The sequence below is a fragment of the Drosophila mojavensis genome, unplaced genomic scaffold (assembly GCF_018153725.1).
Source record: "Drosophila mojavensis isolate 15081-1352.22 unplaced genomic scaffold, ASM1815372v1 contig_49, whole genome shotgun sequence".
In the NCBI taxonomy this organism is placed as follows: domain Eukaryota; kingdom Metazoa; phylum Arthropoda; class Insecta; order Diptera; family Drosophilidae; genus Drosophila; species Drosophila mojavensis.
Window position 1 is genome coordinate 4,165,381 of NW_025318872.1, and position 15,161 is coordinate 4,180,541.

The window sequence follows — 15,161 nt, forward strand, 5'->3', positions numbered from 1 at the left end:
CGTGTAGGTTTCAAGGTCTAGGAGTTTATATTTACGGTCAGCTTACAGCTTAAAAAATGAACAACTCTAATCGATGCGAAAATTCTGGTCTCCAGAGAAACCTATATGAGAAAACTTGTATGATTATAGCGGCTTTCGTTTATAACGACGGTCCCTTGAGCATCGTTCTAATCGGATTGTACTGTATTTATGGTAAAACCTATAGGTTATATAGTATTACCTGCCGAGGGCCTCAGTTACCAGTGCTTATGTCTTAACTTTTTCTTAATTTTGTATTAATTATAATCTCTAATATATAAATAAATGTACATAGTAATCAATTATGTGACCCACTGTGCGACCGTTGCAGAGTTACGAATCTAGAAACAGTTGGCCAAAACAACTGCAGCGAATAAATTATGCACGATTGGCCAAGAGCAAAGCATACACTCACGCACACATATGCAAACTGCCTGCCTGCCTGTGTGTGTGTATGTGTGTGCGTGTGTGCACAGCTTTCAGTCATCTCTTGCCACTTTTATTTGCATAAGCAGCAAAGTTGCACTGAAAATTGTTGCGCTCGCTCGTTGTCTGCATTTATCGTGGGCCAAGTTAGTGATGTGCCTCGTCCGCAACATAGTCCGCTTGAGATACGAGGGAAAAAGAAATATGCAAATGCTGCAACTTGCCCGTAACAGTCCCAGCATAAAGCACACGTGCTGGTATCTACACAACGCTGCGTATACGTAATATAGCGAAAATATTTTTTTAAGATGCCATGTTATTGAAAGTTAGTTGAATTGAGCGGTCTATTAAGGAGAGTTGCTGAACTTATCGACTAGCCAATGACTCATATCGCATTGTGAATCAAAAGCGCTCATCCACTTGTGTGATCATACAGTTATATTACCCAAACTTAATTCCATTTAGTTATTAGCCCTTAGCTCCTATAGGACAGATCCCAAAATATTGCAATATTAGATTTATTTATATTATATTCCATTTTAAGTGAAAATATAATCTTAAATAGACTTATCCTAAGTCGAAAAGGTTAAGTTAATAATACAAGAATATACAAGCAACAATGCTTGTGAATGTATGAATATATATTCCATGAAAATTATTTGGAATCACTTAGAAAAAATATTTACTGCTTGACTTGATTATAAAACTTGGGAACAAATTGTTTTCATTTATAATTTCCATTGCTGATGAACATTTCGCGCCCTTCAAACGAAAAGAAAATATGCAAATGCTGCACCAGAGTTTTCCCTCTTGCATGCAGTCGAGTGAAAGACAAACATACAATAAATTACAAGAGCCCACACTCATGGGGGCGTACACACACACACTCACACAGAGAGAGGCACAAAACCACAATGTTGTTGTTGTTGCTAGTGAAACTTAATGAGATGTGAAAAAGGTGCTGCGCGAGCGATTCGTAATGCGCAAAGTTTTGCAGTTGATTATTTGGCACTTTGATGCAGTGAACTGAAAAATGTTACAATTTGCGAGAGCTTAGCTTTTCCTTGCGCCTACCTCTACTAATTACACTCGATTTCACGGCAATTAAGGAGGTCAAAATTCATGCAATTCAATTGTAAAGCTCTATTCTATATAAATAAGTATATGTATTACGTCTTTCATCCTCAATCTTTCATTTAAACTCTATGGTAAATATTTACTACTTGTGACTAAGGCATAATATTTGCTGCCTTCGTTTACTTTTTGAATCAGAAAATTCAATGAAAGCCAGATATTAAAAAAAAACGATCAATTTCATTGTTTTAGATCTCGGGAACAATTATAGAGCTGATCAAATGTGAGGAGAGTATGATGCAGTCGTTCAGTGTCTTCTGAAAATGCAATGTATTTTTCGCATTTTACATTTTTAACGCTCGCTTAAGCTCGCTCGCCAGCCTAATTAAGAACTTTTCCAACGAGATAGTAAAATTGAGAAAAAGTTAATGTCTACATGCGCTAGTGTGTGTGTGCGCGCGCGTTTGTGTATGTACTTGGTTATGTAAGAGCAGCTGGGCCCAGTGTCATGACATCGTCAACTCATAACAGGAAGCAGCAGGAAGCTGCTTGAACTCTATGCCAGCAGGCGGAAGCAGAGGAAACTGCAGCGCTCGATTATGTCATTCAGACCGAGCTGTGCGACCATCCCGACCGACTTTAAGCTACGCAGCCTGGAAGAGCGGCAGCTCGACAGCAGGCTGATGTTTCTTATAGAGCCATAATGCATGTCATATCAGTGGCATCAACCAACACACTCAACATGCATGTTTGTTGCCAGCACTCTAAATCGCACATCTCATCGCCAACACTACAAAATAAATAGGCTTTAATTATAAAATATAACTTATGCAATTTTTGCAGAGACTTAGCCTTTATTTCTCCAACAAATTGCTTCCAAAATTCTGAGACCAATTCTTCTCGTTCGATTTATAGCAGAGCAATGGATTCTTCAAGTTGTTTTTACAGTCTTTTCGTCAATATTTATAAGCTGAGCAAGTCTAAATAATATTAGCGATTATGATAAGAAACCGAAAGAATGGAAATGTGAAGTCCTCGAAAATCAAGGAGATCCGTAAAGAGTGAAATCCATTCGAAAAATCCAGGACAGCTTATCTGCTATTACTTTTATCCATCACTCTATTCCAGGATAACGTTGCCAGATAGGATATCGATTTATGACATTGGATCGATTCTGGCCACTGCGCATCACACAATCTTGTGGTTTTTAATATGTATCTTTTCAATCTTCATTTTAAATGTATTCAGCTGCTTCAATTCCTAAGAATTCCAATTCCAGCATCTCACCGTGCTATGCTGTTAACAGCATTATGTTAATAGCACAACTCTGAAATTGACACTACATAGAAATACAGCGACCATCAGAATTTCATGTTTCCACGCCACGCATAAAATTTCATTCGATATTTATTCGATATATTTCCACTGTATGCTAAATCCTATGTATCCACATTTCTATATGAGATAATTGAATCCTTAGCTTACTGCGACAACGGCAGTTTCACTCAATTAGCAACCAAATTAACAGTGCAGTATCCTTGATCTACTGCAGTACGCAGTTTGGGCTGCAATTTCATTTCCTTTTTTTGGCATGGCCTGTGATTTGTGCGGACAAATTATGCACATTTGTTTTTACAAGCTCGTAAAACGATAGCAACGGGAAGAAAAGGATGCGAGTGCGGATGCGGATGCGGATGCGGATGCGGATACGATGCCCAGCAAGCAAACAAAATAAACTCACATTGCGTGACAGGATGTTTCTGTGTTATTCTATGTGTGAGTTGTAAATTGTAAATGTGTGGGTATGTGAGCATTGTGTGTGCATGTGTTGTGTGAGTGTGTCGGTTGTTGCAAGTGTTCGCACGTCACTTACCACAGAGCGCATCGCTTATTCATGCAAGTGCATTTTTATTCAAATTTAATTGGCATTCGTGTCTCCCTGTCTCTTATTTATTGCGCATCCATAATTGAGATGATGTCAGTTCTTGCCTTGATTGGCGATTTATTTCTGCATTTTTGTGCCTTGACAACTATAATGCCGTACCATCAATTTTCGGATTATGAATCAGCTGACAAACATCTATCAATGTGCGTACAAAGTTTTGCTCTTTTAGTGCAGCGAAAGGATTAAACAGTCATCAAATTCTTCAATGCAGATAAGGAATCATTTCATTATCAACAACCATTATACACGCTTCCGCTGTAAGTGATTCATCATTAAAAATTAACACTACGTAACACAACGTAACCGCAACGTAAGTCTACAAATCTTAAAAATCTATTGAGGTAGGAATTCAAAATACTCTACTTCATGTTCTCTTGGTGATATGAATTCAATGATATTAATAAAAATATTAAATTAATCATATATATTAGTATTAATAGCTCTTGGAAATACTTTAATGGAATCTCTGAGGCAACTTAGCTAAGACTGAATTCAGGAAAAATCGTAATGTTTTAGTTTGACAAGATTGAAGTCCTGCAGTCTTTACATTAAAAACATGGCTGAGTATCAATGATATCAGACATACAAATAAACAAATATTGATTTTCGTTAAGCGAAATGGATGGCTGAGAGAAATGCTGCCACGTCCGTATACGCCTAACTCGAAATGCGACAGCAACAACAAACGGCAGCAAAAATGTTTATCGAAACAGAAACTTTTTAGCTAATGCGCTGGCAAACACGCATGCCACGCCCTGCTGCCCCGTTGCCCAGTTGGGCTGGCATAGAACATTTGGTAATTGAGGCTGGCGCAGGTCTCGGTCTCGGTCTCGGTGCCGTGATAAATTCAAATGCCGCTGCGTTGCACTTTCAGTTGCTGCGTCAATTGCATTGCATGACTCGACAGCAGTGCCACAATGGCCCGTCAGGGTTGCCACCCGGTCGAACAGCCAGCCGCCACCTGGCCACCCACACGTGGCAGCGCCCTCGCCCTATGCATAGAGCTCGCACACTCCCGAAGACGGCCAAGCGTGTCCTTGAGCGCACTTTTCTGCCACTTGGCTTCTATTTGTAATTTTAACGAGCTTCCCGCCTTTCTTTTCGCCTTGCATTCAATACCCATTGCGAGTGGCAAGGGAGGGCATAGGGGTTTAGTGCTATGCCTATGTCAAGATTTAAAGAAAGTGAGTTTTTATTCTCAAACCTTAATAGAACTCGGAAACTAGATATCTTCTTCAGACTTCAGCTAGATATCTTTTTCGGCTTCTAATTGCCTAACAAAAAGTATATTTATTTATTTGTTACTTAATCAAGTTTAATAATCTCAAAAACTTAATATTATTCTTTAAATGAGGGGAAATAGATTTATCTTATTTTAAAGTAGAATTACAAGAAGAATGAAGTAATCTTTATGTAGCCTACAAAGACTACTCAGTGCCATGAAGTAAACAGTTGCTTAAAGTTCTTCTTAAAGTTAACTTCTAAACCAAAAATGGATCTACGCAAATCTGGAGTGTTTCTCAGAATTGCTTTCTAAAAATAAAACATGTTTTTCTGAAATAGATTATTTATTTTCAGTTTAAGAAATAATATTTTTTTAATCTCACTTCAGCAAAAGGCCAATTCTTAAACAGGGTATATCAAAGTCGGGCTGAAGACTGGGCACGCCTACTTGTTGTTGGGCTCATGTTGCTGCTGCTGTTGCGCTTGCTGTTTGCAAAGCGCAGCGAGTGTCGAGCACTTGTGCAACATTTTGATGCACAAACTCAAAGGGCCGGCTCACAGTGCGGTGGTTGGCGCTTTTCTTTTCGTCTTGCAAGTTTTTGCGCTGCGCGTCTCAAAAGAAAATGAATTTCCTTCGGCATTTCCTTGTCTTACTGTGCATTTCAGAAGATTTGATAGGAAGCCACTTGCATATTTTTTCAGCATGTGCAACAATTTCCGACGGAAGCTCGCAAAACTTTCGCAGGTATTTAAGTGGCCCTATGGCCCTATGGCCTCTTCTCGGCCGACTTCATCCACCTCGGCTACGGTTCTCAATGTGCGGCTTTCCGCTTGCAACTACGGCAGCTACAGCTTGAACCAGAGCTGAAACATCCAGCTAACTTATTAGTATTTTCCAGAACAGATTTTTGCTTGATTCAAACTTGACTAAATAAATGCAATTACTGCCTTACATTATGCAATGCTAAATATAATAACGTAAAGGGAAACCAAAAAATGCAACACAACTTGTTTTCCATATGTGTGTCTGTATCTGTATCTGACTGTACATGTGTGTAAATGCCTTACACGTATTTCCATATGTGGTCGTATGTAGCATACGACTGTCGTGTCTGACATGAAATACGATTTCGTATTTGCCTTACACCAATTTGCTTTTAGTGGCAGCGACTCCTCAGGCGAGCCTACTCAAATTATGTAAGCATTCCACTCGACTAATTTATCATGACAGGCCTTAGCGTTGCAAATAGTTTCTTCCAAGTTACATTTCCCAGCATAATTAAAGGCCAGTATTTCAGGTGGAACCTCTGCTCAAGCGGAGCAAATGCGAGAAATGACAAAGTGAGGGAGAAAGTGTTCTTAGTAAAAGTCACTCACAAGGCCAGCAGAAAGGCAGCACTGAATAAATACTTAATTAACCGTTACACTAACTTTTACAATTTACTGCATTCAAATAAGCAATATCTGAACCATTTCATGAAATTTTATAGTTAATATGATATGTTCGACCCGAACAACGATTCCTTGTAATCTCGTTCGCCAATACGATCCCATTTTGAATAGTTTTTGATAGGATATTAAGTCTAAGTCTAATAGAAATATTGTGAGCATATAGAAAATTCGATATTGGAAAACTCAATACAACCTCAAATAATTCAAAGACATTGCGATCAAGTCATGGGATTCCCGCAAATTGAGGTCCCTTAATTTTCCATAATAGTACTCGACGATTACTTGATTCAAAAAACTCAGCGAATAGGCAGAATCAATTATGCATTGTGAATAAACTTCTAAATGAATTTACTTATACATATAAATGTGTTTCTATGCCAATTGTCAAATATGTCAGACATATCAACGATAGGTTTGAGCAAAATGGATATCATTATTTTATTTGCCTTGACCAATTTAGCTTGCAAATATTCCTTTCAAAATTGTATGTGAAAATTATGTATGGTACGTAGGCCGATTGCGGAGAGACGACATACAATATGATAACGGTTGGCAAACAACCCATTTGGCAGCACCGATGCACTAAAGGTGAATACCGTACGAAAGCGTATGCTCCGAAAAACTACTCGTTGAGGCTAACATTCTATTTCCTCCGACCACGCCCACCCTGCCAGCGTGCCTGCTGCCAATACGCATTGTGGTAGCGACAATGGGTTTCTTTGGACTGGTCTGCGCCTTTACGAACCGTGTATCGATCGCACACATTATCCTTGAGCTGGTTGCGCACAAGAATCGAACGGAGCCGATTGATCGAAAGGGCAGCGGGGTATGTGCGCCCGAGGACGGTGTGAGGGCGGAAAGAATGCATGTAGGTTGAGTGAATATGTTTACCGTTCGGCGAGCATTGTGTAATTCAAGCGCGCCACGATCACAGCAAAGAAGCAATCATGAGTGGCCCGAGTCGCTGCAGGGCTTTATTTTGGGTTGCTTTTACATCGGCTACTTTGTCGCCCACATCCCAGGCGGCATGCTGGCCGACAGATTCGGTGCCAAGTGGGTCTTGGGCATCTCAATGCTGTGCTCTGCCTTGTGCACTATTTTCACTCCACTTATAGTCGAAATCTTCCACGAGAAGGGCCTGATAGCTGTGCGTATTTTGATGGGAGTCGCACAAGGGTCGATTTTTCCGGCTCTTACCGTACTGCTCTCCCATTGGGTGCCCCCGAGGGAGCGCTCGACATTGGGCGCCTTCTGTTACAGCGGAGTCAGCGCCGGCACCGTGGTAAGCAACCTGGGCTCCGGCTTCATGATCCACTACCTTCCCTGGGGGATGTGCCTCATAGTGTTTGGCACAGCGACAATGTTCTGGATGATCGCATTTGTCAGTATTTGTGCATTTACAACTAATCCAACTCCCGCCCTAATGGTCTCTAACACAGGTCCTAATATGCGCCAGCACACCTAACGAGCATCTATTCATCAGGCCAGGTGAAAAGGCTTACCTGAAGAGGCACATACCAGTACAGAAGGATATCCTGCCAACACCCTGGAGGAGGATATTGTTCAGCAAGGCATTGATTGCATTGGCCATCTCCCAAATGGGGCACGACTGGGGCTTCTTCGCGATTGTCAGCTACCTGCCCAAATATATGTCCGATGTCCTTCAGTTTTCTATACTCTCCAACGGCATCATGACCGCCTTGCCCTTCATTGCGCTGTGGCTCAGCTCTCTGCTTTGTGGCTTTCTAGCGGATTGGCTAATACACACCAGACGAATGACACTCAATGTGGAACGAAAAGTATTCACGCTCATTAGTGAGTCCAACGTGCTTAGTCTCACAAGGCTGTGCCGAATACCTACAAGTTTTCTGTGCCCCTAGGCGCCTTTCTACCAGGAGTGCTTATGGTCGGAGCCTCGTATGTCGGATGCAATAAGAGTTGGGCAGTGGCATTTTTCACGCTCTCGCTGTTCACGATGGGCCCGTTCTATGCAGGCCAAAAGCTAACGCCCATGGACATGTCGCCCACTTATTCGGGAACCATTATGGCCATCTGTAATGGACTGGGCTCGGTAGTCGGAGTGGCATGTCCCTCTATTATTGGCATCATGACAACCGACGTATGTTGAACTGATCGATCAGTGAACCATATACATATTTTGATATATAAAGCGAGAGAGCCCTACAACCATGTAACTGTTCCATTGCAGACTACAATGAGGCAATGGCGTTCCGTATTCTGGCTAAACTTTGCTATTCTGGCTTTCTCAGGCATCGTATTTGCGGTGTGGGGAACCGCCGATCGCCAGGCCTACGATCCAAGGATCCCAAGGCATAGGAGACGCAAGAGGTCGCACATACCATTGGACGCGTTTACATAATACCTGACTTAATGTTTAAATAATTTTATCGACTTTGCAAGCTACTTATGATATTTGTATATATGTAATATGATGTAACTATTTTCTACGCCCTTTTTACGACACAATAATTTAACTTTCGCATACCTTTTCATTCCTGCTTGTCATTCATTTGCTCCATTAAGATACGTTTAAATTGTCATCGATTTGCCGTCGGTCTGCCCTTTTAATGAATCGCGTAAACATAAAGGTGTCACGATAGGTCCCACAAATCGATATAACGGAGGTGTACGTGTGCGTGTGTGAGTGGGCGGCCGGTAAGCGTGACCAGACTAGCTGGGCGGCTCAATATTTCTTAATTAACGCATTCATTCCGGCAACGGAATTCAAACTGAAGCCTTAAAGTGCATTCCGATAATGGATAAGTTGTTCTCAGTCCATGACTATATACTACATACAAATATGCTATATACCCTGCACACATTCAAAATGGGAAATCCGGGTGAAATGCTTGTTTTCAAGTGTATGGAACAGGCAGAAGGAGGCGTGACGGAGCCCATAAAGTATGTATTCGCTTGATCTTTGTCTCGACTGAGTTGATATACAATGTCGATTCGTCGGACTACATCATACCCATTTCTTTTTATCGATATTCATCGATCATTATACTTCTCAGAAAACTCTGAGCCCTATTAGGAACCAATACATCGATAATTCTTCGCTTCTTTTATGCACATGCACATACATATACACACACGCAATCAGCTATAATATAAACAACTAAGAAGGCTCCAGTTGAGACTGCTCGAATAGGAGATATCCTGAACCCTCCAAGCTGATATTCCAATCATTCTGCACTTCTTTTATGCACACATACACGTGCATCGCGTGAACGAACCGTATTCATCCATGAGACCGTTCGTATGTCTTGTGCGATGGGTAGAGCATCGCAAAATCGATTCAAGTTTTGCATTTTGGCGGATGAAATCTTATCGTGGCTGTAGATGTGATTAAATATTTTTGAATGAAATTGTCCAAAAACAGTATGTTTATGGAATATGTCACAGTATGTTTATAAATTATGTCACAACACAGATTGAAATTGTATACATATTTATATATAAATATAAAGACAAAATTATCAATAAGTTCAAAATTTCTTGTTTTTTTTTATTGAAAAATGAACTATATTCTTAACGCTTAAATGGATAAGGAAGATACAAGACCTGAATGGGGACGCAAGTGCGGCGAGGGTAAGGCAAACATATTTCATAAAAGATCTATTCTAATGATTATGACAACGTGACCAGGCTGCTTGGTCCCGCAACGCATTGCTGTGGCTCTGATGGGATTTTTGGCGTTACTGTTCGCGTATACGAATCGTGTTTCATTATCCCATGTAATCGTCGAACTGGTTGTGCCTAAGCTTCGATCGAATTCTACAAAAGGAGCGGTATGTCCGGGTGACAAATCACTTTCCCAATCCCATGCAGCGGATGTAAGTGCGCGAAAGCAGAGATTATTTATTATTCCGCTTTTATATTGAGCAATACTTCCTTTTCTGACTATAGTACACAGGCAGATACAAATGGTCTGAGGAATTGCAAGGGTTTATTTTGGGTAGCTTCTATATCGGGTACATAATAACCCATCTGCCTGGTGGCGTACTAGCTGACAGATTCGGAGCGAAATGGGTCTTAGCCACCGGCATGCTAATATCCGCCCTTTCCACTTGCCTAACGCCAGTCGCAATCATTTATGGCCACCAATGGGGCTTGATTGCCGTGCGTATCATAATGGGACTCGCGCAAGGACCCCTCTTTCCAGCTATGACCACTCTGCTCTCCCATTGGGTGCCCAAAAAAGAGCGTGGCACGTTGGGCACTATCTGCTACAGCGGCGTGACCGCAGGAACGGTCACTAGCAACCTTGGCTCCGGCTTCATGCTGCATTATATGCACTGGCCTGCATGCCTTTACATTTTTGGTTCTTTAACAATTCTTTGGGTAATACTTTTCGTAAGTATTTAGTTGGGGAACTGAACTGTTGAGCTAATGGTCCGCTTATGATATTTCACACTCGTATCCTCGCAGCTCATACTTTGCTACAGCACTGCCAGCTCACATCCATGGATCCGAACGAAGGAGAAGGCTTACCTAGAAGAGCAAATACCAATGAAAACTGAAAAGCCGCCGATACCCTGGAAAAAGCTGTTACTTAACAAGCCATTGGCGGCAACGATTGTAGCTCAGATTGGACACGATTGGGGCTACTATGTTATGATCACCTGCCTACCCAAGTTTATGGCAGACGTGCTTGGGGTGTCCATACGTTCAAATGGCATCATGACCTCTCTGCCTTTCGTTGCGATGTTTATTAGCTCGATTAGTTGTGGCTTTTTAACCGATTGGCTAATACGCACAAACAGAATGTCTATTAACTTGGAACGAAAATTGTTTAACTTTATTGGTGAGTGATCCAGTCAGCCTATTCGTAGTCTCGCCCTATCCGTCCGTCCGTCGGTTCCTACCGTCGTACAGAAATTTGACTTCACTTTTATATGCAGTGCTTATTCAACCCGGCTAGGTTAAGTAACATAATCGATAGGTTTCTGTTTCAATTAATCGATTAAAAACGTTTACTTTGTTGTACTTTAAATAGAATTTTGATTAGCTTCATACTTTTCATACCGACTCCTATACTGTTCAAATATACGAATGGGCCTTATCAGAATTCACTAGACATTTTTTTAGAAATCCTCGAGAACATTTTCTCTGTAGTAACTCAGATAGATACAGACCATTTAAAATGAGAAATCAGGTTTTGTTGAAATGTATGTATGTAACAGGCAGAAGGAGGCGTTCCATACCCCACAAAGTATTTATATTCTTGACGAACTGAATCGATTTACCCCTGTCCGTCTGTCCGTCCGTCCATCCGTCTGTCCGTATGTCCGTATGTGTGAGCGCGTCGGTCTCAGAATATCTGAAACAACTCGCGCTATTTGGTTTTTATTAAAAGCCTTATACAATTGTATATCCCCATCTTTAAATAGTCTCCAAATTTTATATATGCCTATAATATAATATGCATCATATGTATTTATAAAACTTCGATTGTAGTTATACTCCAACTTTCTTACTTGTTATACTCATTCAACGATAGCGGCTCTGTGCGATTTCCGCAATGAACGCATATCGGAAAAATTCCCTAAAACGTTCATGTTTTTTGAGCGTAAGCAATAACATTTTGCAATTACGTTACTGTTAGCTCGTTCTATAAACTGGCAATCGGCATTTGTAGTGTCAAATTGCGATTCATGTCGCATGCGTATGCCATCTATATATATATATATATATATATATATATATATATATATATATATATATATATATATATATGCTTAATAGGCTTAATAATAACACGGACGGTAACATTTTCATGAAATTTAAAAAATATAATTTTAATTACAAATCTTTACAAAAAATAAAAACAATTAAAAGTTTTCTGCGGGATTCGAACTTTGAACCACGACAATCTACGCCCACTAGAGGCGGGGTGAATCGGCATTTGTAGCGGGCAACTAAGAAATTTATATGCGTGTGCCAATTACATATATAAAGAAAGTAAGAACGTTGAAGTCGGGCGTTACCGACTGCGGAATACTCATTCTCATCCCATCAGCAATTTAATAGCTAAGTATTGTAGAAAACGCAGTTTTTTCCGATTTACCACGCCCCTACTGGACGTAAATGCCTCATTTTTAGTCAGTTCTTAGAATGATCTAACGGTATCCTAACTGCAAAATTTGAATGCTTGCGCTTCAAAAATGTGAGAATTACAGGGTATTTTTCGATATGCCACGCCGCTAAAGAGGCGTACAAAATATTTTTTGGTTATCGATTGAGGAGATTTCTAGTAACTTAACTATCCAAATTGAAGCATCTAGCTATTATACTTTAGGAGATAAAAACTTTTCGGTTTGCCACGCCCCATGTGAGCGGATATATATCCGTCGAAATATATCGAATATACAAAATTTGAGGTCTCTAGTATCAATAGTGTCCAAAATATAGCAGAATTTTAAAAATCATTATATCGTCTGGTCCGATTTGTCACGGCCCTAATAGGCGAAAACATATAATTTTATTATTATTATTAATACGAATTGACATTATTGTTAGGACGTCATATAGCAAATAAAAGCCAGAAATTAAAAAACAATGCAAAGATAAATCAATCGCATATGTGCATACATCCTCTCATACTAATGAGCGTGTGCATAAGAAAGGCTGGAGTGCTTTCAGTTATGCGGTTAGACTTACATTGTATATATGTATTTATGTATGTGTATCTATACGCATAAGCATTTCGGGATATTTAAGAAGAAACCAATTTAAATTCATAAAAATTTTCGACAAAGAAAACGAAAAGTATTGAGTGCCATTCAGTCAAGCTCGCGCCTTCCCAATAAAATATCAAATTTATAAAAACAACAATATATATGACAAAAAAAAAACCTTAGAGAGTTAATTGAACCCTCTCTCGCTACTCTACCATCACGACTTGTGTCGCCTTTACTAAAATAGAATAACTTCATAGCAGAGAGTCATCTGACAAAACTACATTAACGGCTAGAAAATCCAGAAGTCAATCGCAATTCCTAGCATTTGCTAGAAGGCGCGCTTTTGCTTGTACGCATTAAAAATAGGATGGCACACATTCATCCTTTCCATATGTATAAAAAAATCGTGTGGTTCTGCGGCCAGCTTGGAACCGGTATCCAAAATATAACAAATATCAGAATTGTATAAATTATACATGTAATTTGAAGATCCTAGCTCCAATGATGTACTAAATGTAGAAGGGAATAACTATCGATGGTTTTTCAATTTTTCAATATACTCGGTGTTTGACAGCGTTAGGGCTGTGAATGAGTAATCTGCAATCGGTAACGCCCGACTGTTTATTAAAAGTATGTGTGTACATAAATGTGTAAGATACATGTGTGAGAGCTCTAATGCTTTTTACAGTTGTTCAGTTGATATACATTTTTCATGTTGTTTCCCTAGGTGCCATTGGACCAGGAGGCTTAACTGTCGCAGCGTCGTACGCTGGCTGCGACGTCTATGTAGTGGTTGCACTCTTTGTTTTGGCTATGTTTACAATGGGTGCATACTATGTGGGCCAAAAGCTCTCGCCAATGGATATGTCTCCAACTTTCTCGGGCACAATCACTGCCATCTGTAACGGGCTTGGTTCTTTGGCTGGCATGGCAGCCCCCCCTATTGTTGGATTAATGACACCCCAAGTAAGTTAAAGTTATGGAAATTCATTTTATTTTTGACTCGTTTATTATTGGAAATTACAGACGACAGTAGCTCAATGGCATGGCGTATTCTGGCTGGGCTTTGCTATATTGGTTTTGTCAGCAATCGTATTTTGGATTTGGGGCACAGCCGAGGTACAGTCGTACGATCCCAATGCCCCAGCGAAAACAGCCTAACTAAAAGAATGACAGCACTCCATGAAAACACTATATCAGTATATTACTGACGAAGAGAGAGTTAGAAAGAAATTATTGATGTGAACCTATTTGTATGCGCGTATATGGGACTACAAAGATTTTTATTTCCAAAGGTGGAGAGGAAAATGTATTAATGAAGCATATTAGTTCTCCATCTTCTGGCATTAACCGTTTGGTAGAACTATCATGCAAGACATTTCTATGCAATTATCGGAATTCAATTAGTTTAAGAACCTGTATTATAAATCGTACCTCTTTATGTCAAGAAAGAATTTTAAAACATGTTCTTATACAGTGCTTATCATAATTATAGCCCACTTTTAATCCACTTAAACGAATCGGCTGAAAATTTTTCCCAAATCGAATATTTCCTCAAAATCTTCAAAAATGAGTAGTTCAATATTTCAATTATGAATGGCAAAAAACTTTTTCACTTAAAATTCACGATTTAATAACGATTTCTTAAAAAGAAGTAAAAAACAAGGAAAAACAGCACCATTTTCTGTATCAAAATTATAGCCCATATTCATATTTTTGTAAAAAAAATCCGAATTCGTTGCGGATTAATGGAAAAACTAATGTTAATACTTAGTCCGGCCTCCATTTGTCTTAGTTAACTCAAAAATTCTCTTCCTCATTGAAACCACAAAATTTAATAAAAGGTCCTTTTCGAAACTTTGTCATTCATTTAGAATTTGCGTTTTAAGATATCCAACTGTTCCCAACTGGCGATTTTTGGCATACACACGTATTGCAAGATTACCCCAGACATTTTCTATCGGGTTGAGATCTGAAAAACATGCTGGCCAGTCAAGGACATCAACATGACATTCCTCCAAACACTCTTTTGTACGTCTGCTCACATGGATTCAGGCATTATCCTGTTGGAAAACCATTGGTTTCTCACGTAATTCCCTTAAATATGGATTAAGACTACTATCCAGAGCCTGAATATACTCTTCACTGTTCATTCCGTTCGTTACAAACTTCAATTCCCAGGTACCAAATGAAAAAAATGTACCCCAAATCATGACGGAGCCACCTCCAAAGTCTGTCCTTGAAAAAAACATAGGATCCTTCCTCAAATCATGCTAATAAGTATCAAACCCATCAGGACCATCCAGGTTAAACTTCTT

General features: G+C 39.8%; 3 protein-coding genes across 12 annotated transcripts in view; 2 read left to right on the plus strand and 1 right to left on the minus strand.

The window, feature by feature from the left end:
* Nucleotides 1–15,161, minus strand: part of LOC6578095 (protein toll) — a 40,075-nt gene that overhangs the window by 10,900 nt on the left and 14,014 nt on the right. The gene's annotated exons all lie outside the window — the stretch shown is intronic.
* On the plus strand, nucleotides 6,520–8,652 carry LOC6578093 (sialin). Of its 2 annotated transcripts, XM_002003979.4 has the most exons (6): nucleotides 6,521–6,727; nucleotides 6,814–7,007; nucleotides 7,074–7,520; nucleotides 7,579–7,954; nucleotides 8,020–8,258; nucleotides 8,349–8,652. In XM_002003979.4, the coding sequence occupies exons 1-6, from the start codon at nucleotides 6,679–6,681 to the stop codon at nucleotides 8,517–8,519; spliced, it is 1,476 nt and encodes a 491-aa protein (XP_002004015.2). In that variant the 5' UTR covers nucleotides 6,521–6,678; the 3' UTR covers nucleotides 8,520–8,652. The 2 variants fall into 2 exon arrangements, with proteins under 2 accessions (XP_015021477.1, XP_002004015.2); XM_015165991.3 differs by lacking the exon at nucleotides 8,349–8,652 and having other exon boundaries at nucleotides 6,520–6,727; nucleotides 8,004–8,177.
* On the plus strand, nucleotides 9,612–14,359 carry LOC6578094 (putative inorganic phosphate cotransporter). Its single transcript, XM_002003980.4, has 6 exons — nucleotides 9,612–9,751; nucleotides 9,809–9,996; nucleotides 10,070–10,516; nucleotides 10,592–10,967; nucleotides 13,571–13,809; nucleotides 13,870–14,359. Exons 1-6 carry the CDS (start codon nucleotides 9,703–9,705, stop codon nucleotides 14,002–14,004), a joined length of 1,434 nt encoding a protein of 477 aa, XP_002004016.2. The 5' UTR covers nucleotides 9,612–9,702; the 3' UTR covers nucleotides 14,005–14,359.